The sequence below is a fragment of the Calidris pugnax genome, unplaced genomic scaffold, assembly GCF_001431845.1.
Source record: "Calidris pugnax isolate Ruff unplaced genomic scaffold, ASM143184v1 scaffold167, whole genome shotgun sequence".
NCBI classification, from domain to species: Eukaryota; Metazoa; Chordata; class Aves; order Charadriiformes; family Scolopacidae; genus Calidris; species Calidris pugnax.
The window spans coordinates 1,151,669-1,176,221 of NW_015091045.1; the positions used below are offsets into that span (position 1 = coordinate 1,151,669).

The 24,553-nt window shown below is 48.7% G+C and overlaps 2 protein-coding genes across 2 annotated transcripts; both read right to left on the reverse strand.

Moving 5' to 3' along the window:
* Window positions 1-13,330, reverse strand: METTL2A (methyltransferase like 2A). The gene is made up of 9 exons (XM_014956566.1): window positions 13,222-13,330; window positions 11,308-11,399; window positions 7,083-7,444; window positions 5,654-5,703; window positions 5,121-5,181; window positions 3,795-3,934; window positions 2,891-2,997; window positions 2,607-2,672; window positions 1-1,277 (listed from the first exon to the last, which is right to left on the reverse strand). Exons 1-9 carry the CDS (start codon window positions 13,308-13,310, stop codon window positions 1,126-1,128), a joined length of 1,119 nt encoding a protein of 372 aa, XP_014812052.1. The 5' UTR covers window positions 13,311-13,330; the 3' UTR covers window positions 1-1,125.
* Window positions 13,331-13,521: 191 nt separating this feature from the next.
* Window positions 13,522-24,553, reverse strand: EFCAB3 (EF-hand calcium binding domain 3). The gene is made up of 16 exons (XM_014956473.1): window positions 24,324-24,553; window positions 24,085-24,238; window positions 23,504-23,718; window positions 23,290-23,369; window positions 22,284-22,388; window positions 21,621-21,719; window positions 20,587-20,679; window positions 20,362-20,466; window positions 19,212-19,304; window positions 18,238-18,337; window positions 17,566-17,639; window positions 16,580-16,706; window positions 16,085-16,284; window positions 14,811-14,974; window positions 14,595-14,735; window positions 13,522-13,831 (listed from the first exon to the last, which is right to left on the reverse strand). The coding sequence occupies exons 1-16, from the start codon at window positions 24,551-24,553 to the stop codon at window positions 13,553-13,555; spliced, it is 2,259 nt and encodes a 752-aa protein (XP_014811959.1). The 3' UTR covers window positions 13,522-13,552.

The following is a 24,553-nucleotide window of genomic DNA, read 5'->3' on the forward strand; positions in this document are numbered from 1 at the left end:
TGAAAAGCATTACCACAAAATTTATTCTAATACCTGTTGTACCACGCCCTAAAAATAACAAAAGAAAACAAGCTGAGATAAAAGATATTTGCTGTCAAAGGTGGGGAAATACCTTCAGAAAGCCACAATGTTGGCTTCCTCTAAGGAATTAAACAAGAGTGGTAGACATTCTTGAGATTTCTTATCAAAGGCAGCTGTCTTGTCTCCTTGGGTTTAGCACCCCAGCACGGCAGGGCAGTGCAGTGCGTGACCTGGGGGCTGCAGCCACCAAGAAGAGTTTCTCACTGTTTAAGCACAAAAAAAAGCAGGTAATTCTGCGTAAACCCTGGTCCCGTGAGCTGCTTGTGATACTCTGTGTTCTGGATGTGCCCCAAAACTGGCATCTGCCCCAAATCTTTGAAAGCCTGACCCCTGCCCGTTATGAATTTATAGCACCCAAGCTATAGCATGCTTGCTTCCTAGATGAATGCTCTTGTGGACAGCCAGGGCAAGGCAGTGTAATCTGCTTTCTCCACAGGTTATCTGCACACCACAGGGCACCCATGAGGGAGCTGGCACAGAGAAACCAGCATGTTTTCAGTTCCTGCCCTCTATCAATATATTTTAACTTGTGGAGTTGCACAAACCTGGATGACTAGAAAAGAGCTGCATGAGAACAGCTGGCAAAGGGATCCACATTGGGCACAGTGACCAGTTGCAAAGAGAAGCAGATTTACCCTTTGTGTGTTTTTTGTTTCCAAGACAAGAGTACACAACACAGAGGTAAGGTCGATTGAAGATCTCCTTCTGTTTCATGTGTAAATCCAGACTAAGAGTGACACGCTACTCAGCAGTTCGACCGTTTCTTAAGTTGTTAAAACCATAAATAATTTAAAAAACTCAGACCAGCAGCAAGACATCTAAAATCCTGCTTGGTCTCCTCTTAGAGCATTCATCCTTAACAAAACTCACTTGCAGTGATGCTTGGCACTGTAAAAGGCACTGAGGTCCTGTGTGTGCTGAATTCTGTAAAACTGTGCCTCATCAGAGGACACGCTGGCCATGAAAAGGCTCCAACCTAAAAAACACACCCCAGTTTCCTCCCAGTTGAGGGGCAGCAGGCTTGCTTGTGGTGTTTGTGTTCTCTCACAGCTGAGGAGCAGCAGGTTTGCGGTATTTGCACTGGATCCACACTCGATACATGGTCATTTGTTTCCCACGGTTCACTTGCAATCGCCGATCAACCAGATTCTGGATTTTCTCCAGCCCAGCTGTTGTGAAGAGATCATTTAATTCATCTGGAAGCAGAAAGAAGGAAGACTGAGGATGCCACAGCTTTCATTTAACCAACACTTGCTCACACTGAGGGTTAAACTACGTGGAAAGATGGGACAGAGGAAACTCAGAGTCTCACTCCAGCAGGAAAATGTAAAGATCAGACAGGACTTAACTACTGTGCTACGGGGGGGACTGAGATCACAGTTTCCCCTCTACCAAGGAAGAAAATAATTATTTGGAGCACAACTAGGATTATAGAGACTTGACAAAGAGAAAACAGCAGCATTTTCAGCCATGGGTAGTGCCTCTAGTAACCGACTAAGGGAGCATCTTCTGGCGAGTAGGGACAGATCCATTCCTTCCCCTCCCCTGAGGAATTTCAGAGTCTGTAAGAGCAAAGAAGTAGCTCAGACCTACTCTTTTAAACGGTGGCAATAAGATCTGTGCTGTATAGGCTGGAAGGGAATAGGATTCATTAAGGTTAAGTTTGGGGGGAAAAAAAAAAAGCAGCTTAAAAAACCACACCCTGCTGGGGCCCAATCAAAGCAGTAAGAGCCCCTGAGGCTGCAACACTTGGAGGGGCAGGTATTCCTGACCCAGCAAATAGGGATGGTAGTGCCCCAGCACACTGGCCCTGGGCAAAGCCAGAGCCAGTCCTGCTGAGCAGCAAAGAGCTTGTTCAACTGCAGCCCAGGAGCACGTGATTCGTACGGAGTTTCTGCAGAAAAGGGCTAACAGGTCCCGGCTTGTGCTCTTTTATCAGATCCTTGCCATCGGGAAGCGTTTGCCAAACACGCATTAAACATTAATTTTGTTGTGACAAACAAGGCTTGTGCAGCGGGGAAGGGAATAGTGCACTGCAGTTGTGCCACTGCTCTAAAACTCCCTGTGAGGAGGGACTGGAGGTGCAACTGGTCATCAGCAGGGAGAACACAACCCCTGCCAAACGCCAAGCAGCAGCAGGACTGGAGCGGCTCCCTCAGCTCTACGCTGAACCACAACCTTCTTATTTCCCCATAGGAGAACCTTAAAATTAACAGAAGTTCCTTCAAGTGGTGTCCATCTCACTCCATCCTCTGCAGGCAACAAGATTCAAGGAGAGCTCCTCTGATCCCACCCATTCCAGTACCAAACACACAAATCTTTCTCTAAAACTATTTTCCACTAAAGAATTCACCACGCCATTCACATCAGCAAGTGACAATCCCAGTTACCCAAGCAACTGGGAGATACTTAACATTTCACAGTTCTCCAGGAGAGACAGGCTGGAAAGAGGTAGTGGCAAAACTCGAGGGCACAGCAACAAGAAGAGGTGAGGAGAGTAAGCGGGATGTTTTTTAGCCTCCTACCTTGTGTGAAGAAGTAGACTCTGGTGCCATCACCTCTCACATAGAAGTTATCAGAGAGACACTGACCTAAGGGCAAAAGGGATTTAAACAGTTACCAGCTATCATTTAAAAATCAACAACTGCAATCCAACTGCACGCCAAGACAAGAGCCACTTCTCCCAGCGCATGCTGTGCTTAAGGAGAATTAACGAGGTGCCTCCTAAGCAGGGTAGACAGTACTCCAGAGAAGCATCATCTATTAGTGATCTGGCAAGACTCCCTAGGGTTAAAAAAACAAACCAAACCTTTCTTAAATCGAAGCTGGGCCAGATCGTAACGGCCATAATCTCGTAACAACATCATCCCTCCTGGTTTCAGAAGGCGACTCAGTCTGTTAACGATGCACTGCATCCTGAGGAAAGAACAAAACCAGTACTCATCATCATTCTGCAAAGTGATGCTTGTTTCCTTAGCCTACGTGCCAAAAAGAAGCTATAAAGTTTTATATATGTTTCAACTTCATATAAAGAGCTACCAAAACCGAGCACTTTTCTGAGCTCTCTCAGACTTAGGTGGGTTGATTTTATTTGGCCGCCTGATTTCTGACACTCCTTGATTCTGCTTTTATTTCTACAACAATAACTTAGCCTGCCACAGCAGGGATGAACTGCACTCTCTTACTAATTACAAAAGTATCTCCACTGCTTTCTGTAAAATAAGTAATAAGTGAACTTGAAAAATGCTGTGAAATAAAACCAAAGGGAACAAGAAAGAGAGACTAGAGTAGGTTGCAACACACTGTCACACTACCATCACAGCACTTTTCTTAAATGTTTCCTGAACCTGTCCCCTCCCTTCTTGCCACCTCCCATATGAGAACTTCATCCAGCCTTTGAGCATGAAAATCCAGCAGCACACCTCCCACAAACAGGCGCTGAGTGCTCAGTGGGGCTGGGCTTCAGAACAAATAAGCAACTGTGAGCGCGGCTGGACATCACCTACAGCCCCTCAGCACTTCCAAATCCACCCTGAAACAGAATTTGTTACAACAGAAAGTACCTGCAAATTTCATCTTCAGAGGCTTAATAGAGAACCGGACCAGACAGAGAACGAACTTTAATTTTCCTTGATATGAGGGGATCTACCATTAAAGAATCCCAGTTCTATATGCATTATCTTCTGCAACCAGAAGGAATTATTAAAACTTACTTCTCTGGGAGAATCGCTGAGAGGACAAAGATAAGAATAACAACGTCAAGACTCTGGTCTGGCATTGGGAAAGGACTTTGGTCATTGCACAGGTCATGGACAAAGGCAAAGCAGCGAGAAGAATCGTATTCCGCATGGTTCTGTATTTAATGGGAGAGAAATTAAAGCATTAGGAGCAGACCCTGATATCAATATTATCTGGACAGGTGAGCATTTTAACTTTCACATAATGAAGTGGTATATCCAGAGACCTGTTTCAGCCTCACTGGACTAAGGCAAGTGGGGTCAGACACGTTCCCTGGTCAAACAAGGAACAGGGGTGAAATGTGAAAAATAAGCACATCTGAGATATTTACAATGAGCTTTAGGCTTGTAACATTCAGACAACGGGTGCTGCCAAAAACCCAACACTGGATTGAGGGATTATTGCAATTTTAAGGTCAGATTTTCCACTAATAGTGGTAAGAAGTGAGGGATTTACACTTAAGCTGGAAACCTTTACAAAAGTGAGAGTGTCAGGGCCCCTCTCTGCATCACTGAAATCAATATCCATTTCAACTACAAGCCGACTACTCCCTATACCCCAAGTGTCAAACCTGGCTGCCTAAAGTTACGCTCTTAAAAAACACATGTAGACTTCTAAAAGAAGTTGTATATTTTTCTAAAGCCGCTGTTAGAGATGACAGTACCCTCTACAAACACTGCTTGTGTCAGTTTAAGAGCGTGAAAAGGCATGCTGCCTCTGTGCTGTGCTCCCCATCTCTTCTCATGAGGAGACTGATTACATTTGATACTTCATATATTCTCAGGTCTGTTCTGACCTGAAATCTGTTAGCAGTATTTGTCTTTTGACTAAATTACAGCCAGCCTCCTGCTCCACAGCCAGCAGTATCCCCCGCTCAGCTGTCTGTGCAGCAGCAATCAGACCACGTTCCCAGAACTGCAGTGACAGTAACACACACACAAACCAAAACCAGCTTCAGTTCCTGTTAAAAAAAAACATCGCTTGAGTGTTTTCAAGGTTCAGCAGTTACTCAACTGAAAAAGCCCTGGATTTAGAAAAGTACTGCCAACCACAGGGGAAAAAAAAATCTGCCTGACTCGTCCGCTGCCAATGTGACATTTTGAGAACTCCAACTTCCCTCATTTCTACGGTCTTTGATGGCTCATTTTTGTGATTCACCAGTAGAAGGGTCAGCATCAGGGCTAGGTAAACCCAAAAGCTGCCAACACAGCTAGAGGGCCAGGGGCAGCTGTGATATATTTGTGTTAGTGTGCAACTGGCACCGTCTACTTCCTACCGCCAAAAGTCACCCTTTAGTTTACCTGGACAAGATCCACAGCTGTTGTAGAAAAATCACAGCAATAAACAAAAAGGTCTGGGTCACTGAAATAAAAGAAAAGAAACTGTGTTCATTTATATAAAGGAATTTATAGGAGCGCTCCATAGGAATTACAGGAGTGTCTTGAATGCACAGAATGGGATCCAGAAAGCTTGGGCTTTAGTCTATATCTCCATCAATAATGTGCTGTGCAAAATCTGGTGGATCACATTGCTCCTTCGTGCCTCAGTTATTCTCATAGGGAACTGACTGCTTACTTTTCCTTCTGGAAAAGGAGAGACACTAAGGCCTGTATGAAAATGCTCTCAGAATAAGACACGTAAACTCACATTATGTTTCATTGGTTGCATTCTAAGACCAAAAATACAATCATTTAAAGTTGGACATGGCAAAGGGACCATTTGCATCTGGCCTTTCTCTGAGATTTTGTGAACTAAGAACACACACAACACTTTCCCAACTGTTTTTCAGAGGCTGGTGTATCATGCAGGTAAAAACCTACAGAGAACTACTTACTTGTTGGTCTGTAAAATTGGGAAGACAGTATTTCCAGCACCACAGCCAACCTGCACAAACAAAGCAGATGTACACACAGTGAAAACAATTTCTTCAGCATGTCCCGTGCAGCTAATTCCAATCATCTCTCTACAGCCATGGAACAAAGAGCAACTCATGAGTTACAACTCAGCACAGCAGTGATGATTTGCAAACCTCACTGCACGATCTGAATGCCTTCAGCTCCGAGGAGCAGACTTGCATGTAAGCCTTTGTGGGAAACCACTAAGTCAGTTCTCATAGAAATCTTACTAACAAGCTATATATTGCTACTCTTTTGAAAACTGTTATTGCTGGAATCCCAAGCAGAACAACCAGTATGAGTCACGGAAGCATTGGCAAAGGCCACGGATTCGTTGCCTTCACTTCCACAGAAAATCAGAGCAACGGAGAAAGAAGTTTGCTTTACTATAATTACATCCTGCTGTTTCAGAGTTTCCTTCACTAGATGGCTCTGCCTCAAGTTGCAGCTAGGCCTACAGTGATCCTGCCTTCTTATTCCTTCTACTCGTTCCCGTTTGAAGAGAAGATGGCTCACAAACTGGGTTTGGGGAATTTGCCCAATGAATGTTTAAGGAAACATTAAGATTGAAATAGACTGAGCCAAAAACACCACTGTTGCCTCGCAGAGACAGGTATTACTGAAAATACTCAGGTGAGACTAAAACTGCAGTGACCCAAGAACATATAAATTTAAGGAAGTCTCAAAGCTTCAGATTAAATAAAAAAAAAAAATGAAAAGGATGGTTCATATTGACTCTACCTGGAAGGGCAGAATTTCTGTAGAACATGAAGCATTCATGAAAACCAGCTGTATCTACAGTGCCCACAGGAGAGGTGGCAGAGCAAGAGGCCATTACCAGCTGTCAGGAGTGTAGTATCTAGAAGTCTTAGAGTTTTCTGGGACAAACCCTGTATCAGTCTGAGATTCCCCGTTATTACATGGGCCATAAGGAACAAACCAAAGAGCATCTTTACATCCTTGGTTTCAGTGTTTTGTTCCACACCTCCCAAGGCAAACAAGAGTCAGCACAAACACACAAAACATAAACGAGAAGGGAGAGCTTTATACAGACAAGTAAAAGAACCAGCTTCTTCAAAAGATGACTTTTGAATGCTTGTTTCAACATCGGATAGTAATAGTTTGTCTTTTAAACTCGAGAACTACTTCTGGTTCTTGTGCCCTGCCAATTTACAGCCTGAACCAATAGAATCCCAACAGATTTAATTTAGTTCTAAACTGCCCTCTGTTTTTTTGCATTTTACTGACTTAGAGCAATTATCCCATTCACTTGTTCTTTGCCAGTGATATACATTTTTATGTTCCTGTCACACTAACACCGATACAAGGGACTGTTTGATGTGTGACTCTCTGTTTTAGAGCTATTACCTCTAATATTCGGTAAGATGCAGCCGATCCCGGATAATCTCCAGCATTTTGGTTCAGCTCACAACACTTCTGTGCAGCCAGCTCCTCTGTGCAGATCTTGGGTGTGCTTTTTATCACGTTTAACTGATTCTCTGCCCTGGTTTCCAATGAACAATGTCCATTTGCACAGCTTCCCAGCCCCTCATTGTTGGATTCTTCTTTGTTACTACATTCATGCACGGAATCCCCATTTTGCCTTGGTTTCCTGTTAGGTGCCAGCTCAGGAAATTCAGTGAACAGCCAGTGTCTGTCCTTGAAGAAGCCATTTTCATGGATTTTATAAAAGTCATCCCAGTACCTTTTAGCATTCACCTCATATTCCTCTGTGAACACAAACAAAAACGTCACCAGCAGTCAAATCAGGTGGTCTCAGAATTTAATCAGTTCAGACAGTGTGGGATCACTGCAGACATCTATTCAGCAATCTGCTTTAATAAGTAAGGTTATTGATTATAAATCACTTTTATTTAAATTGCGCCATGTCACATAAACACTCAGCTTGCCTCCTCACAGTCACTTTGTTAGGACTGAGAAAGGGAAAAGAGAGAGAAGAGGAAAGTGCCTGTCTCCTGGTAGGATTTAAAGGAAGCTGACAACAGAAAAGGCCCCTTTGAAGGAGACTGGAATGAAGAAATCCAGGTTTTACTTCTATCTCTAACACTAACTCGTTCAGTTCATTGAAACAATTAATTTGGAGCCTCATGACACCAAGTGTCAAGCACTTACAACTTCTAAGGAATTCTCTGCAGCTGCCTGGAGCTGAAGAGTCCTGTCCAACACGCTACCCCTTTTTTCAGACGGAGAAACAGAAAAATTAGTCAACTATATAGGCCTGGCAGAAAGCTCCATTAGCATTTATGCAATACCCCAAGATTACAGGACAGCAGGTTTTACACAAGTATTGCCCAGCCTCCAGCACTTTGTGTTCCATAGTTCTGTGCATTTTAGAGCATTGTGCATTTATGAAATTAAAACAAAAGAGGGGAATCAGCAGAAGCAACCACTGTCATTAACGTACTAGTGGGGAGCTAAGGTGGACAGACTAAAGGTGATAAGAGTTAACTTGAGCAGCAAGAGTTATCATTTTCACACCAAGTGGATACATTCCAGTAGCAAGGTGAGTATTACAGAAGCTGGAAGAACTCTTACAAAGCCATGGTCTAATGAATTCGAGTCACCCACTGAATTATCTCCACACACCTTCACAGATTTCAGATCAGTAACACTTCTAAGGGAGCTATTTTTTCCTTGGGAAGTTACAAATCCGACTGGTTTCCTGAATTCTCATCAATGTGACTATTTTTCTGTCCTGGGAAATAAGAGCTAATTATAGCATCCTGTGCTTGTAATCACCTAGAGACATTAACATCCCTGGCCAGAGATCCCAACTGCATTTCAATACCTTGCAGCTCCTCAGCCATCTTTGCATGGCAACAAGTCCATTACTGAATGCAAATGATTCTCCCACAATTAAAGCCAACAACTGTACGTGAGAACAGATAACCTCTCTCCAACATCTACTAAGAGAGGGGTTAAGAGAAAAAACAGGTGTCTTAAAATTGGAGATTAGCATTATTATATGAACTGCAGTTTATTTATTAGTCTTTCTGAAAAGTAGACCAGTGTTTAGAAGCTATCTGAAGCACAATGAACTATATATAAAAATAATTTCTTTACCTCAACTACAAGGATTTTCTCCTTTTAAGAAACCTTGTCCTCAAACCCCAAGCCGAAAGAAGTTTTCATATCTGATATCAGATCAGAGCAATAAATTTGTGCCATGATCTCACTGTAGCCCAAAGTAAGCAGGGTCAAGTCAGTTTACTATTTGCATAGGAGACCTCAGCAACTGCTAACGGCAGAGGAGGAAGCGTTATTGACTCGTACCCTGGCACACTCCTTCCTGAACTCTCACTTCTTCCAGGTCCTAATAGGAATATGTGAGGCTCCTGGGGCTGGAAATGCTCCTTCACCCAACATAAATATGGAGTTTGATTCCTGCTGGTCCCCAACAATCCTGTAACAGCCTGACTGTAACAGGATGCTGAGCACCTGAGGTGCTGGGGGAAAATTCCAGCCCAGCCATTTTGGATTACCCACAATTTTGCCATAGTATAACACCAAACAAGACATTGGGCTCTTCCTGTGTTAAATTATTGTGAAATTCTGTTGGATGCTACTGAGGCATCCAACAGAATTTGGAAGCTTTTATTTAAAATTCGTTTACCTCATAGCCCAGTGTTTTCAAAGCACTGGAATAAAGACTCAGTAACAATAAAAATGCAAGAAATCAAGGGCCAGCTGACAAAGATAATGCAAGAAACAGATTTAAAGCAAAAAAATGACCACATTAATTTTTTCAGTCTGAATTCCTGCACAACTTATGCCAGAAGAATTCGCATAATACTTGCTTCAAGATCCTTTTGGTGGTATTTGCTCGTGGGGACATCGGCGTGCGAGCCAGATTCCTCTAGAGACTTTTCTGATAAGGAATCCTGATTTTTCTGCTTGTCTTACAAGGACACCCCCAAAGCCAAGCCCATACTCACCCTTTCACATTGCAGAAGAAGGGCAAACAAAAGTAACTGTCCACAAAAGACAGGAATAGAACCAGGGACCCCCTGAATTGCATGGGGGCTAATTATGGAGCCTCAAAAGGAAACCCAGAAACTCTTCCGCTTCTTTCTTTGTTCCCAGCCAGGAGACACATCTTCAACATACCCCACAGAACTTCTCTCCTTCTTCAGAACAAATTGTGACAGCCCCAAGAAGTCCACAGAATAACACAGCCATAATGACCAATAGCTTGCCTTTGTTCTCCTGCTTGGACATTACTGAGTCTCAAAATACTAGACCCTTCAGGCACATTTGGCTGGGCTGGCTTCCCTACGTTTCAGCCATCCCATTGTCTCCACACGCTTCCCCCTGAATAGAAACCATCAAAATTTGACTGGCCTCCATTGTTCAGTCTGGGAAATACATCATGAAGACCTGACAAACTGCTCTAACAGCAAATTGCTTCACAATTTCATAGTTGTATATAGGTTCTCAAAGCATGACAGACAGCATCCTTTAATGTTAACCAGATTTGAAAATGAACTCAACACAATGGGCATCACAATAGAAACTGCTGGATACTTCTGGGAATCCAAGAAATTAGGAAGGGTTGCTCTTTGGTGTAATTAAATTTGCTATTGTGAACACAACTGGAAGCTATATGGGAAGTGTCTCAATAGCTCCAGTAGTGTTCAGCATCGCCTTAGAGATGACACACTCAATTTAATTTGAACAAAAGGAACAGATCCATCCTAAAGCTCGGCAGGGTACAACAAGATCCTCATCAAACATGTCTCTTATCATACCAAAGAACAGGAAACCATTTCGTTGTCATTTAAGGGAGTAGATGATATCTAACAGGTGTGGAGGAAAGATGCATCATTAACCAACCAAGACCAGCTTCAATTGTATTACTTGAGCTGTGCACCTTTAGCTTGATTCAGATTGAGGTAAGATGTGCCTTTTGGATGTATAAATAGCCTTTAAGCAAAGTTTGAGAAAATAAAAACTCTGGAATCCCTTTTCTGCCTCTCAGATGGTAAACACTTCAATCAGGATAAAATAATCTTTCTTTGCTTTTGATTTAATGCTTATGGTGCTGTTTGTTAACCTGGTAGAGATGAATAGAGTAGAACACTACTTTTTTAGACCCTCTTAAGAGAAAAAACAAGCTTGCATTAGGGATAGCTCCACAGCATGCAAGCAAACAAAAGACTGCCTGTTAGAAGTTAAGCTTTAGAGAGCAAAAGCAAGCAGAGAAAATAAGATTAAATGATGCTGCAGCTCTACACTGAAAGAAGTCTGTTGACAAAGAACACCAGCAAGTATTTAAACATACACAACATGAACAAAGAAGCTCAAGCCAAGATGACTCCTCCCAGCCAGGATCATTTCTGTGCCAGTAGGATGAGTCTCTAGAGAAGGTGGAAAAGTCACCAAGGGGTAAATTAAGAACAGAAAGATTCCTCCTCCATTTTTCATTATCAACCACTAGGTAATATATTTTAAATGATTCTGGAGACGGGGTGAAGGGAGAAATAAATGATGATGCATATGCAGCTCTGGCCAGACCGTTCCACTCTTGTATGAACAAGTTAAGCTTCAGCATTACAGCAGTATCCAAAAGTACCTTGTTTATCTTGTGGCAATAGCTGTGAGCTGTTCTCTTGAACTTTACTCCTGGCACTGGCTTCCTGCTCTTCTGACCATTCCACATTATCCCTGTTGTAAAAAATAAGATGAACAGCTCAGCTGAGAATGGTAGGGCAAAGACAGAAAAGAGAAAGGTCTAGACAGCTCTCCAGACTGGGAGCTGTGGAGCTTTTCCACGAGCTCTAATTCTAGCTCAGCAGCAGTACAAATGCTATCAGCATCTATGGCTCCTGGTTCTGAGTGAACTGCACTCGTAGCAGCACAACAGATGTAACTGGAAGGGATCCCAAGAGACACCAAACCTGTCCCCTAATCTTTTCTCTACTTGATGCTCAGCCAAGTTTACAGGAAATAAATCCTTACTATAAAACCACGAGGGTGCTCAGCAGCTTCCTCGGAGAGGAGCTGCCATTCTCACACGGTGAAAAGCATTTGTGACAGCAGGTTGGTGCTTGTGTGTCCATCATCAACATGGGCCATTCAATTTAGCTGTCTTGGAAAACTACACTTTACTTCTCAAGTTAAAACAAAAAAAGGCAGCAGGGTTATTTGGGAGGTAAAGTATTATATTAATATTAAATCCAATTATAAGGAAAACATGCAGGAAGCTTTAAAGCATTAAGAACCTATTAATAACTCAAATGTACATACACAGTTGTGTAGTCATTAAAGTAATTCACTTGACCTTTTTTTCATTAAAACAAGTGAATGAAAGCAGACTACAAGAGCAAGGAGCACTACTCTGGCCTCAGGATGAATTAGTCTTTTGCTATTAACTCATAAAACAAAGACTTAAATGTCAAGTCTGTGAAAAAAACAGATTACTAGGAGTTTCTGCAGGGAAATACTATTGAGGATATGCTTTTGTAACATACCTTTGGTATAATACAGTCCCAAAATGAATGACAAGCTGATACATGCACATATTACTTTATTACAAATTAAACATACCCAAGTCTCAATAGTGCTTAGCAGCCTGAGACCAAAAGTGGACATGTTTACTTCAACAATGCAAAACACCTGCAGCTCCCAGCAAATTCGAGAATTTGGGTGCCTAACCTCTCCTGTAACAACAGCTTCCTCCAACCAAAGACCTCCTGTTCCTTCTAACACCTAGCACGATCTCATACTGTCACAGCATCACAGGGCAGCAGACGAGTGACATGATTTCTGTTCAATTTATACATTAATCATTAACATATACAGATGGAGAAGAGTTACAGATTTCTGAGAGACGACATGAATGAACGAATCATGTCCTCTCATCAATGAAACAACGGCTACAGAGCAAAACAACACTCCTGAAATCCAAGGGGGCCTGAGGAATCCTGACTGCTTCAGGAGGAGCTCAGGGAGGCTCAGGAACCCCCAGGGATTAGCATCCTCGGCCCTCCCACACCTCCAGGCCCTCACAGCACCATCTGCCACGCTGGCAGCACCCAGCCTGGGGGATGCCAACCCCCTGCCCCAGGCTCCTATCGCTGTCCAGCCGCCAGCCCCACACCCACGGCTCCCCCGGCCTGCTCCACAACTCGCCAGGCTCTTCAGAGGCGAACCTGGGCGCGCTGGGAGAGGAAGCCGAACAATGTCTGCGGCTGGGCCCCCGAGAAGAGGAGCGGGGCTGCTCGGGGCTGACCCACCCCGCCCGCCGAGAGCCCCGTTACTCAGTGCCTCGCCCCGGACTACCGACAGGCCGGAGCGGTGAGGACAAGCCCCTCACAGCCCAGCCACCCCAGCCCGACCCCCGCAGCCGGACGCGGAGAGGTCCCACAGGGCAGCAGCGTCCCGGAGGGCCTCGGCCAGCTCCTCGGGCCTCGCCGCGGCGGGCAGCGAAGGACCGGGGACGCGGAACCGGGCACCGAGGGGGCGAGGAGGCTGCGGCCGTCCTCACCAGGCATTGTGCTGAAAGAGGCGGGCGGGGTCGGTGAGGAAGCGCCTCCCGAAGGGCCGCCGCTCCGCCGCCTCCCTGGGCGCCGCCATGACGGGCCGGGCGCCACCGGAACCGGAAGCACTGCCCCGCCGTCCGACCGGAGAGAGGACTAGGCGGGGGGGCGGTGGCGGGAAGCGCGCGGCCGGCGCCTCAGAGCAATGGCGGGCCCGGGGGCGGTGGTGTGGGGTGGGGAGCGGCCGCAGTGGCTAGGAAAATCCTTTCCCGAGCTTTTATTTCGTATTTGATACACCGGGAGGGAGCGGGCCCGGCCCAAGCTGTTGTTCTCCAGCGGTCACTGGCCGCCGCTGTCGTCCCGGCACGGCTTCTGCCGGGGGCCCTCCGCCATTTGCCGCTGCCGCTGGCGGCGGAGCTGGCGCTCCAGCCTGCGGAGATCGGCCCTCGTCACCAGCTCCCGGCAGGCGTTCCAGGACCAGGAGTAGGTGCAGAAGGTCTGGTGGAAGCGCTCGTCGTCCATCTGCAGACCCATCTGGGCCTTGATGATCTTCTGCCACAGCTCCAGCAGGCTGAGGCGCTGGCTGAGGCTGTAGGCGTTGTTGGCTGCCTGCGCCTTCTGGGAGGAGGGAGAGAGGTTGAAAGGGAGGCAGAGGACAACGGGCTGGGGGAAATCACTTGAGTTTTGCCCGGGTGAGAGCGCATGCTGTGTATTTACAGACACAGAATCACCTAGGTTGGAAGGGACCTTTAAGATCATCTAGCCCAACCAAAACAAACCTAACAAACCTAAACAGAACACACATCAACACTAAACCATATTCCCGAGCACCATGTCAATTTGTCTTTTGAACACTTCCACGGATGGTGCCCCAACCACTTCCCTGGGCAGCCCATTCCAATGCCTGATAATCCTTTGCATGAAGAAATTTTTCCGAATCTCCAACCTGAACCTCCCCTGGGGCAACTTGAGGCCATTTCCTCTTGTCCTATCACCTCTAACTTGGGAATAGAGACCACCCCCCCAGCTACACCCTCCTTTCGGGTAGTTGTAGAGAGCAAGAAGGTTTCCCCTCAGCCTCCTCTTCTCCAAACTAACGACTGAAAGCACCTCAGTGGCACGTTACGATGTGGTGCTGGCAGGTTATAACCAATTCATGCTGACCATTAACAGTAATAAACATCTAAGCTATTATTACACCCTGGTTTCATTTTTCCTTGCGCTTATGACAAAATTGCTCTTTAATACCTGCGTCTAGTTAAGACGTTCACCAGACAGTTAATTAATAGGTTACAGGAGTGACCAGTTGCACTCAGTTCTGCTCTAATTACCGTCCCCGTACGGCAAAGGGTCACATCTTCCCTCTGCCTTTCACACTCACTTGTGCTTGTGTCCTGCCGAGGCTGCCTGGGAGGGCGTTGGAGGCTGTTGCTGGAGAATGTGGCGTGTCGGGGCGCTCGGTGGTGTCTGCAGGGGAGCAGCTCTGCTTTGTGTGGTGAACGGGAGGCTCCAGAGCACCTTCCTGATGAAACAAAGCGTGGGTTTCCAGGCTTGTCCCCGCACCTCCTCTGGGGCTGAAACAGCCCTTGTCTCTCACCTCCTGCCCCTGGCTTTCCTCGTGGGAGATGTGGCTCCTGAACGAAGCGGTCGGCTCATTCCTCTGCCTCGCCACCTTCTGCGAGCCCTTTTTTGTCTTTGTCAGTGTCGCCGTGTCTTGTTTATAAACCAGCGGGAAGATGGGGACCTGGGCGTAAGGGCTGCCTGCACGGGGCAAAGGGAAATAGGAACCAGAGTCACAGAATCACAGAATCTTCTAGGTGGGAAGGGACCTTAAAGATCATCTTGTCCAACCGTCAACCTGACTGACAAAAATAGACACCCACACAACAAACAAGGAGCATCACCATCACTAAACCATCCCTCCCAGCACTACATCAACCCGTCTTTTGAACACCTCCAGGGATGGTGCCTCAACCCCCTCCCTGGGCAGCCCATTCCAAGGGCTGAGAACCCTTTCAGTGAAAAAATTTTTCCTAATATCCAGCCTGAACCTCCCCTGGTGCAACTTGAGGCCATTTCCTCTTGTCCTGTTGCCTGTGACTTGAGAAAAGAGACCGACCCCCACCTCTCTACACCCTCCTTTCATGGAGTTGTAGAGAGCAATAAGGTCTCCCCTCAGCCTCCTCTTCTCCAGGCTGAATAACCCCAGTTCCCTCAGCCTCTCCTCATAAGACTTATTCTCCAGACCCCTCACCATCTTTGTCGCCCTTCTCTGGACCTGCTCCAGCACCTCGATGTCTTTTTTATGGTAGGGGGCCCAAAACTGGACACAGTACTCAAGGTCGCTCTGCTCCTCTAGCACCCCGCTGCCTCCTGCCTCTTGGTTTGTCTCCTCTCACCGGGGAAGGGCTCAGTGGGTCCTGAATTCCTCACTTTGACCCAGGAGTCGCAGTCCCTGGCACAGAGGTGCCTGCAGGTGTTGGGGTGACCCAGCGCTCACCCACCCCTGGATGCTTTGCAGTGGGGTGTCCACAACAGACACCTCTGGAGAGCGATTCCTTTGCCCATACGAGCCCCCGGAGCAAAACCCCCTCCAGATCTTTGACTTTGCACCTTGACCTGGGAAGGTTTGGAGCTGGATGGACTCCCGGGGTCTGCCCCACCTCTGCTTTCTGTGATCCTCTTGGGAATGTCATTGGGAAAGGTGTGCTGAGCTCAGCACCAGGAGCACCGATCCTCCCCCTTTGGAGAAGACCACGTGCCAGGAGGGAACAGAAGAAGCTGTGGCAAATCCCCAGCCAGGTTGTCACCCTCACAGCTCCGGTGACGTCCCTTTCGGACAGAGCGGGAGTGACGCTGTGCAAGCCTTACCTCCGAGGTGCTCCACGTACCCCACCGCCTTCCTTTTGTTCGTGGCTGAGACGTGGAGGGCAGGAACACTTATGAAGGAAGGCAGGGAGTAAACAGTCTCTTTCTGGGTTTTGTGGGGCTTCTTTTTGTGACACTCGAGGAAGTCACCGTCCACCCAGACTCCTTGGCCAGGGCAGTCACTCAGCTGCTGCTGGTAGTAACTAGAAGACAAAAGAGGGCGTCATTGTCCCATGAAACACAGCCCAAGGCCCCGCTCATCAAGCACCCGCTGGTCTGGAAAGAAGTGAGGATATTTCAACTAAAAAAGTGTGTTCTAGACACGTGGTGACATCTACAAGTGTCGTAGAGCCGTGCAGGTGCTTTTAGATGTCCAACTAGGTATGAAATGTTCCTGGAAATCTAGTCTTGGGGCCTCTGTGTTCTGTAGGTTTTGTTAATAAGGCACAAATATCCCGGTAAAATGGAGACCTCCCTTCTCTATCTCACAGAGCTCACCTGATAATCTGGAACAGAATTCTCTGGGGCAGAGCTGCCAACTCCACCAGCTTCAAGAAGAGTTTGAAGAAGAGGATTCCTCTGGCATGGATAGAATCGCAGTTGCATGTGTCGCTTGTCCCATGGGCTGGAGAGAGGGAGAGGGGTGAGAGCCATGACTGAACCTTCTCGTACCTTCACAGAGCTCAGAGCAGAGACCCCAGCAGCCCCCAGGAAGATATGGATGAGTGATGCCGTGGGGATCCATCCCCATTTTCTTCTGAGTGCTGGTTAGGTATAGCAGGGAGGACAACTCCCTGCAGCTTTTCATTAGCCAAAGAAGGTGAGGTCTTCTACTACTGCCGTGCCCCATCTTGTAAGAGGAGAGTTTGGCCTCTGCTCTTGTAGCCAGGAAGGTCTGGAGTGAATGCTGGGTTCCTGCCCCTGTCCCTGAGACTGGCAAGCAGGATGGCTGGCCATGGGGGCAGAACTAGCCCTGAGCTGACCTGTCCTGGCCCACTGGGCTGTTGCTGTCTTGTCTGAGTAGAGCAGCCTTTGTTTCTTTGGGTGCTAGATGCTGATTACTTGCTCAGTACCAATTAATCAGGGAAATTCATATATCTCTGGAGGAGTGGGGCTTTTCCTGGAGTGCCTTTGCCAGCAGCAAAGCAGCTGCCTCTAAAGAGCTCCCGTGGGGACAGGGCAGTGGGGGAATCTGGGCAGGGGAAGAGTGAGCCTGTGTTTAACGTGAGGTGCCAGGGGAGTGGTTGGTTTAGTCCTAGCTCTGTGCTCTTGAGCTTCGGTTATCTCTGTCAAAAAGGGTATTGGTGCTTCCTTCAATCACTGGGTCCCCAAATCCTTGGGGCAGGGGATTGTCCCTTCCTTTGTGCGCTCCTGGTTATTGTCTCAGGAGGATCAAGCGATGCCTCAGGACCAAGCTAAAGGGCAAACTGGCCATGCTGGCAACATGCCTTCCAGGGAGGGAGCCCATAAGGAGGTGACATTACCTTTCCCTTGTTTCCTTGTCAGGCTCTTTGCTGCTTTACACTCAATTCCCGGCAGAAGGATGTGTGCGGGGTCCCTGCCACACACAGAGAGGCATAAAGAGAGATGGACAGATGGACAACTGAGAGGCACACACTCACCAGAGACCTACCGATGTGCTGATGGAGCTGCTGATGGAGCTGGAGCAAGCAATGCAGGCACCAGTCCTTCTCCCACTGCTGGAAGGACTGGCAGAGAAGAGCTCCCCATCCAGCTCCACGCTCACAGTGGTGGGAGTGAAACACCGTGTGGCAGCTGATGTTAATGCTCAGGGCTGCACAGAACCCATAATGGGATCTCAGCTGCCTTCTCCAGGTCAGGACAGCTTTGACAGAGGGCACTGTGGCCACCCTGGTGCATGCAGAGAAGCAGAAACATCAGCCAGAAACCAACAGCCCTGGAACCCCCCCCTTGGCCATGCTGCAACACAATTGACCAAGCTCTGTCACCCATCACCCTTGTTGGGGCTGGTGCTCAGGAACTTGGCCCAACCCACCACCCGTGTGTCAGCATTTCTTCTCTGGATTGACAATGCCAGCACGACCAGCAGTGTAGGGATGAGGGTGAAGGTAGGACCCCTGCACATGGTCACATAACGGGCCAGGAACAGCAGCAGTTCCACACACCCATCTCACCTGGTTGTCTCCTTTGGGACGGGTTTTATCACCTGCTTTGGCAGAGGCTTTGATGTCACGCTGGTTTTGGAAGCACAGCCAGGAGAAGGAGCAATTCTTTCTGGGTGTGGAAAGACAAATAAGTGGAGAGACTCCTGGGCTTCCCTCTGGGCTGTAGCCATCCCCAGGAGAAGAGCTGGAAAGATTCTGTGATGGTGCCCATCCCTACAGTGCTACCACAGCATTAACTCACTGTCTCACCCTGTTCATGGGCAGCAGGTTCTCCAGCCATAGAAATCCTGTCCTCTCCCAGTATTCCCTGTCCTCTGCTACAGCATCTTCCCCATGGCTAACTTGAATCTCCTCTTCTTGCCACTTAAGCCTCTGATTGCCTCTCCCACCTGCAGTGGGTTTGCAGGGTCATTTATTCCCCTTCCTCTGCCCTTCCCTCCAGAGTAGCCAGTGCCTGGGACAGCAGGGACCTCTGAGACAAACTGCCACCCGTAGAGGTGACACTTCCTGGTCAAGCTGGTTTTCCTTACTCTACCCCTTGAACATGGTGCCTCATGGTAGCCAAAGGCTGATTAGTCACAGGGGGAAAATTAACACCACACCAAGCTCTCCCTTATGGTTATTGTCCCCCACCTGCTAATCCAGAACCTGGTTCAGCTGATGGATGCGAGACCACACAACGGTGATCACAGCACACCGGCCTGTCACCCCTGCAGCACTGGGACCCAGCACAAAGGTCCATGGTGTGGGTGGGTAAAGACCCAAGCTCAGTTTCTACTGTCACCCCAGAAAACCTGGAGACACTGGGCAAGGTGCTTTGGGCCGTGCTCAGACTTCTGAGTGCCAAAGAAGATGCCCAAAGCTTGGCCAAACAAAACCTTGACCGACCTGATCTGGTGCTGGCAAGAGTTGGCTCCATGTGGGAGACTGGATTGGAGGCCACCAGAGATTCCTTCCCACCAGTATTTTCACCTTTCACTCACCGTTTACTTTTGCCTCTTTCACCTCCTCCAGGTTTGAATGGATCCGTGGGGTGGCCAGGGTAGAGCCCTCACTGCTGACACTGATTTTGTCCTCTGTGAAAATAAAAAAGCCCCTCTGGGTATTGTTTTCCTTCTAAACGTGGGTGTTTTAAGTAAGTACCATCCTAAACACGTCAGCAAGGTGCTACTGCCTTCTATGCCCAGCCAGGACACAGAGGGAGATTACCAACACTGCTCTTATTTTTATATAACCAATTTATTTTCCCTTTCTCCAGCTCTATCCTCCCAAGGATTTAAAGTCTTTTCAGAAAATTAGTGAAAATACTCTCTCCTGCATGCAGGGAGTGAAAAACCCTGCCGTCGCTGCAACAAGGAGAAAGCAGAGCGAGATGACGTGGCTTGTGAACAAATTGGGCCTTGAAACAAGGAGGGGAATAAAACCAAAGGGTGTCAAGTAAATCTCTGTCAGTCTCAAGCAGCCCATCCTGCATCTGTGGCTTCCCACCCTCGTGGCTCTGGAGTTGCAACACGGAGCAGAGGAGCATGCCGAGAGCAGCGTCGTGCTTGGATTTTTCCAGCAGCTTCAGCTTTGATGTGTTAATCTCTGACGGCCCTGAGCAATATTAGTGTGTCTGGTGGGAAACATGTTCAGTTGGAAGGCTGGATTGGGGACGGTGTGTTTGAATCCTTGAGGAGAAGTCAGAGTTTAACACCGTTTCTCTTGGTGTGCTGTACTTGGGGGCTTGGCTGCACAACCCAAGTGCTGTGACTGCCACGTGTAGTTGCAGGTGTTAAGGAAGGCCAGTGAATATGGGAATTTGTGTTCCCTGTCTGGCTTCGGTGAGTCTGCACGTGGCTGTAGTAAAGCCCTGCAGTGAAGTTTTGGAAACCTTCTGCTGCTGGTGGCGTGTCTCTGGCTCTCCCTGCGCAGCTTCACTACCCCCAGATTTGCAGTTCATTAAGATAGGTGGCCCTGGAGTTTTCTGCTGAAGGACTTCTATCTAATCCCATTTGCTGTCAACTAGCAGCAGCTTGGGTGGTGGAGATCCTCAGCACCTTCATGGATTAACTCCATGAAGGTTTTTAACTAATCTGTTGGTTTCCAGAGCTTCCTAGGCTTCCTCAGAAGACCTCAGATACCTTCCTTTACCTTCCATGTCTCTTAAGGCTTCCAGATTCTCCTTGCTGGCGAAGTTGACCTCTCTAACCACAGAGCCCGGGATGGAGTCAAGGTCCTGGGTGTCTTCTTTGTACCCTATGATAGAGCCAAGGGAAAGTTTGAATGGAGCAGGGCACCTCGCCAGCTGCAGGGACTGGCTCTCCAGGGAGATTTCAGGCCTTGGCAATGACAGGGAAAGGGCAGCCAGAGTGATACCATCCATGGCAAGATCATCCTGCAGCTCCGGGATCAAGCAGGTCTCCAGCGTGGCCAGGTAAGAGCACAGACTATCCACAGAGGCTGTGTCCTCTGTAAGGAGAAAGTGTTGGAAACCTCTGCATGCTGGCAGCCAGCACAGAGAGACTTGGCAAAAAAAGGTTATTAGTAATAATAATAATAACATCTCCTTTGCCTTTCACCTACTCTTTCCATCTCAGGATCTAAAGGGCTGTAGCCACAACAATGCAATGAAACTCCCTCCCCCCCAGGCAGGGTGGGATGGGGATGCTGAGGCCAAGAAAGATTAAATTCCCTTTCCACGGCCTTCATTCATCACCCATCACCTCCCCTCCACACACTGCACCACGTGTAACAGGCTCTAGGTGCAGCCCCCTTCTCCTTTGATGCGCTGAGGGATGGCATTTGTTTCTTGCCGAGACACAGAGTTCACACCATGCCCCCCCTCCCTGCCCCCAACTCCCCGTGCCAAAAATTCAACCCAAGATGAAAGGGAAGGGAGAAACAGAGAGAATGTCACCTCTGCTGAGCGCACGGCATGTCCCACCCCAGCCATGAGCCAAACGTGACCTGCAGGGAGCCAGCATCCTGTCCCTGTCACTGGGTCATCAGCTGGAGGGGACACGTAGGAGGAGAGGGAAACCCTTTCCACGGCCTTCATTCATCACCCATCACCTCCCCTCCACACGCTGCACCACGTGTAACAGGCTCTAGGTGCAGCCCCCTTCTCCTTTGATGCGCTGAGGGATGGCATTTGTTTCTTGCCGAGACACAGAGTTCACACCATGCCCCCCCTCCCTGCCCCCAACTCCCCGTGCCAAAAATTCAACCCAAGATGAAAGGGAAGGGAGAAACAGAGAGAATGTCACCTCTGCTGAGCGCACGGCATGTCCCACCCCAGCCATGAGCCAAACGTGACCTGCAGGGAGCCAGCATCCTGTCCCTGTCACTGGGTCATCAGCTGGAGGGGACACGTAGGAGGAGAGGGAAAGGAGGGAAATGTCAGTCCCCACCTCTGGTGTGTCCTGGGGCTTCCTGCAGCTCCTCGCTGGGTAAGGGGACCTCCATGGTGCCCACATTAAAGTCTGGGTCTGGGATGTCGACCACGTCCTCTGGGATATGGGGGAAGATGGAGTTCAGTCGATGGGGAAATATGTTTGAGGAAGGAGAACCCCCCAAAAATACAGCCGAGAGCTTGCAGGGAGACTTTTGGCTCCAGCTTTACGTGTCTCACCAGAAGGGCAGTTTGCAACACTGAGAACTCTCATATCCACGAAGGATTTGGTAATTTTAGAGAATCTCACCCCAAAACTGCTTCCCAAACCAGGGCCTTTTTGGCCAGATGTAGGCTGGAGGTCCAGGTTTTCCAGAGAGTGCAGCGCTCTCATCCCAGGCTAACCCTGGCTCCTTTACTGCCCTGGAGATCCTCTAAGACATAAATTCCAGAGCAATCCAGCCTGATCTCTCCGCTGACCCAGCCTTTAGCAAGAAGTTGGACCAGAGACCTCCTGAGCTCTCTTGCAACCTGAATTATTCTGTGACTCTGTGCCCTGGGAAATGTCAGCATCTTGGCTTTTTTTTGATTCCAGCTTTCTCCTCTTCTTCCCTAAGTCTTAAGCTTTTTGCCCAGAACACGCTCCAGATCCTGAACAATCTCAAAGTGCCGATATACTCACCATCCACAGCCAAGTCCTCCAGCACCTCCTGGTAATTCTGCTCTGGTAAGTGGATTTCCTCTGGGGGTAGGTGAAACTCCATCTCTCCAACGTTGACCTGCTTCCCTAGAATCAATGGGGAAACGTGTTTCATTTCAGAAAATTTCCTAGAGACCTGGAAAACACAGTTCTGGGTTGCGAATGGGGCAGAACAGACCTTAAATCATCTCCCAGCTGCATCAGGAAGGGCTTTGCTCATTCTGGGATTTATCAACAGACATCAGTTTACCAAAGGAGTTGAGGTATTAATGGACTCCAAGAAGAGGGAGCCCTTCAGCGCTTTCGGGAATAAAAGTAGCACTAAAAAGAACCCTGTCCCGAGGTGTTGCTGCAGGAGCTGTGTCTGTGGGATGGGTTGTGGGGTGTCCCCACTCTCTGGAAACCCCCATGGGGGAAATCATCCTGGGCATCCATCCCTGTCCTCAGTGGGAGGTGGTCAGAAAGCAACCCAGGAAGGTGGAAAGTGTCTGCCCGAGCACGTACAGACATCACCATCTAGTGGTCCCTAACACCAACAGCCTCAACGCGGCCCAAAATTTGCAGGTTCAGCAGGGTTGGAGTTACCACCACTCACAAATGGCTTCTCCCAAGGAGCTGGGAGCAACTGTCACCACTGTCTCCTGCCCCAGGAGGTACCTCTGGCCGCTCACACTCCTTTGCATCAGCCAGCACAGCGACACAGCCCTGATTTTTTGGGGGACAGAAGTCACTCCAGACTCCCAGTAGCTGGTCCTCACGGCCATGGGCCTGACCCTGCAAGCAGCCATGCCCGCTGGCACCAGGGGACAGTGAACTCAGCTAAAGAGGGGTCTTGTCTCACCCCACGGCTCAGTGGGAAATGGAGATCTGCCCGAATCGCAGACGTGGCACCACTCTGGTTTCTGGAGCGCTGGAGCCATGGAGGTGGGACAGAGCATTTCGGAAGAGCACGATGGAGCAAACACTGGATGGGAAGGAGCAGGTTTACCTTCTGGCTCCAGACCAGCCTCATCCTGCTCTTCTCCCTCCTCATCGTACATGGCCATGCACAGGCTGAACAAGCTCGTCCTACTGAGGGAGCAGATGGACACAGGTGAGAAGACCCTGCCCAGCACCGGTCCCTCTGCCGTGGGGGCCCAAATCACCCTGGGGGGAGACACCTGGGGTGGGACTGGCTCAACCCCAGACAGTCCCTCTGTTACCTCTTCTGGAGTGTGACAGCCACCTCGGGGGGGCTGGGGGCTCTGTGTGGCAATGCTTGGGAGCAGCTCTCCATGGCGCTGCTGGCCCTTGAGGTTCGCTGCTGTGGCTGGTCCTGGCCATTGCTCGTGGAATTATTTTTCTTCTTCCTCTTCTTCTTCTTCTTCTTGCCCGATGGCTGCCATTCCTTCTGTAACATCTTGAAGGAGCAGGGGGTCTGGGGCCGGGACCCCCACACCATCAAACACTGTCTGAGCATGGGCTGATCCCAGGGAGGGGAATGGGAGAGACTCAACAGCTCGTATCTGGGGGGCTCTGGGAGGGTCCAATCCTCCATCTCTGGAGGGTCCCCAGCTCCTGTGCAGGAGTCTACCCCAGGCTGGCCGCAGCAGGGTGCTCAGCAGCAACCAAATCCATCTCCAGGCCAAATCCTGTACTCCCTGAGAGGTTGTATGGACATGCAGCCCCTGGCATGACCCAGCTGCATCCCTGAGGATGAGGGTTGTGTGTGTGGGTGATGGGCACGCTTCCAAAAGAAATCATGTGAATGGGTGCTGGGGGATCCAGCACTGCCCACCCTCACCTGTGATGCTTTATCTGCCTTTGGCACGTCCTTCCTGCACACCACATGCCTGGGTGGATATGTCTTGGCCATCAGTACCATGCACCATGAGGCAGCGCTCCTGTAATGTTGGCACTGTCCTTCATCACACGCCTCTTCCTCTCCTGCAGCTTTTCTGCATTGAGGATGAGAGGAGAACATGAGAAGACCAAACCACGGACAAACATGGGCTCCCGCCATCCAGGGAGGCAACCCCTTACTTGTAGGTCTTCCTGGATGTGGACTTCTGGCTGCACTTGGTGCTCCCGCTGGATGTAGAGGACCTACTGGACATGGAGGTCCTGCTGGACGAGGACACCTTCCTGCAGGCCAACGGAGCGTGGGAGGAGGCAGATGTGTCCTGGCTCTTTGTGGAGCCAGAGCATGGTGGCTGCTGCTGGGCCTCGGTGGTTGCGGGGCTAGAGGATTCTGGTGGCTTCCAGTTCTCCAT

Coding starts and splice junctions, on each gene's coding strand:
- METTL2A (XM_014956566.1), bottom strand. CDS start 13,310: ATGGCGGCGCCCAGGGAGGCGGCGGAGCGGCGGCCCTTCGGGAGGCGC. Junction 5,704..7,082: donor CATCTTACCGAATATTAGAG/GTAATAGCTCTA, acceptor TTGTTTGTGCAG/GTTGGCTGTGGTGCTGGAAA. Junction 2,998..3,794: donor TCAGCGATTCTCCCAGAGAA/GTAAGTTTTAAT, acceptor TTCTTTCCTCAG/GATGCAGTGCATCGTTAACA.
- EFCAB3 (XM_014956473.1), bottom strand. CDS start 24,553: ATGGAGAACTGGAAGCCACCAGAATCCTCTAGCCCCGCAACCACCGAG. Junction 19,305..20,361: donor AGCCTTAAGAGACATGGAAG/GTAAAGGAAGGT, acceptor TTATTTTCACAG/AGGACAAAATCAGTGTCAGC. Junction 14,736..14,810: donor AGGAAAGCCAGGGGCAGGAG/GTGAGAGACAAG, acceptor TTGTTTCATCAG/GAAGGTGCTCTGGAGCCTCC.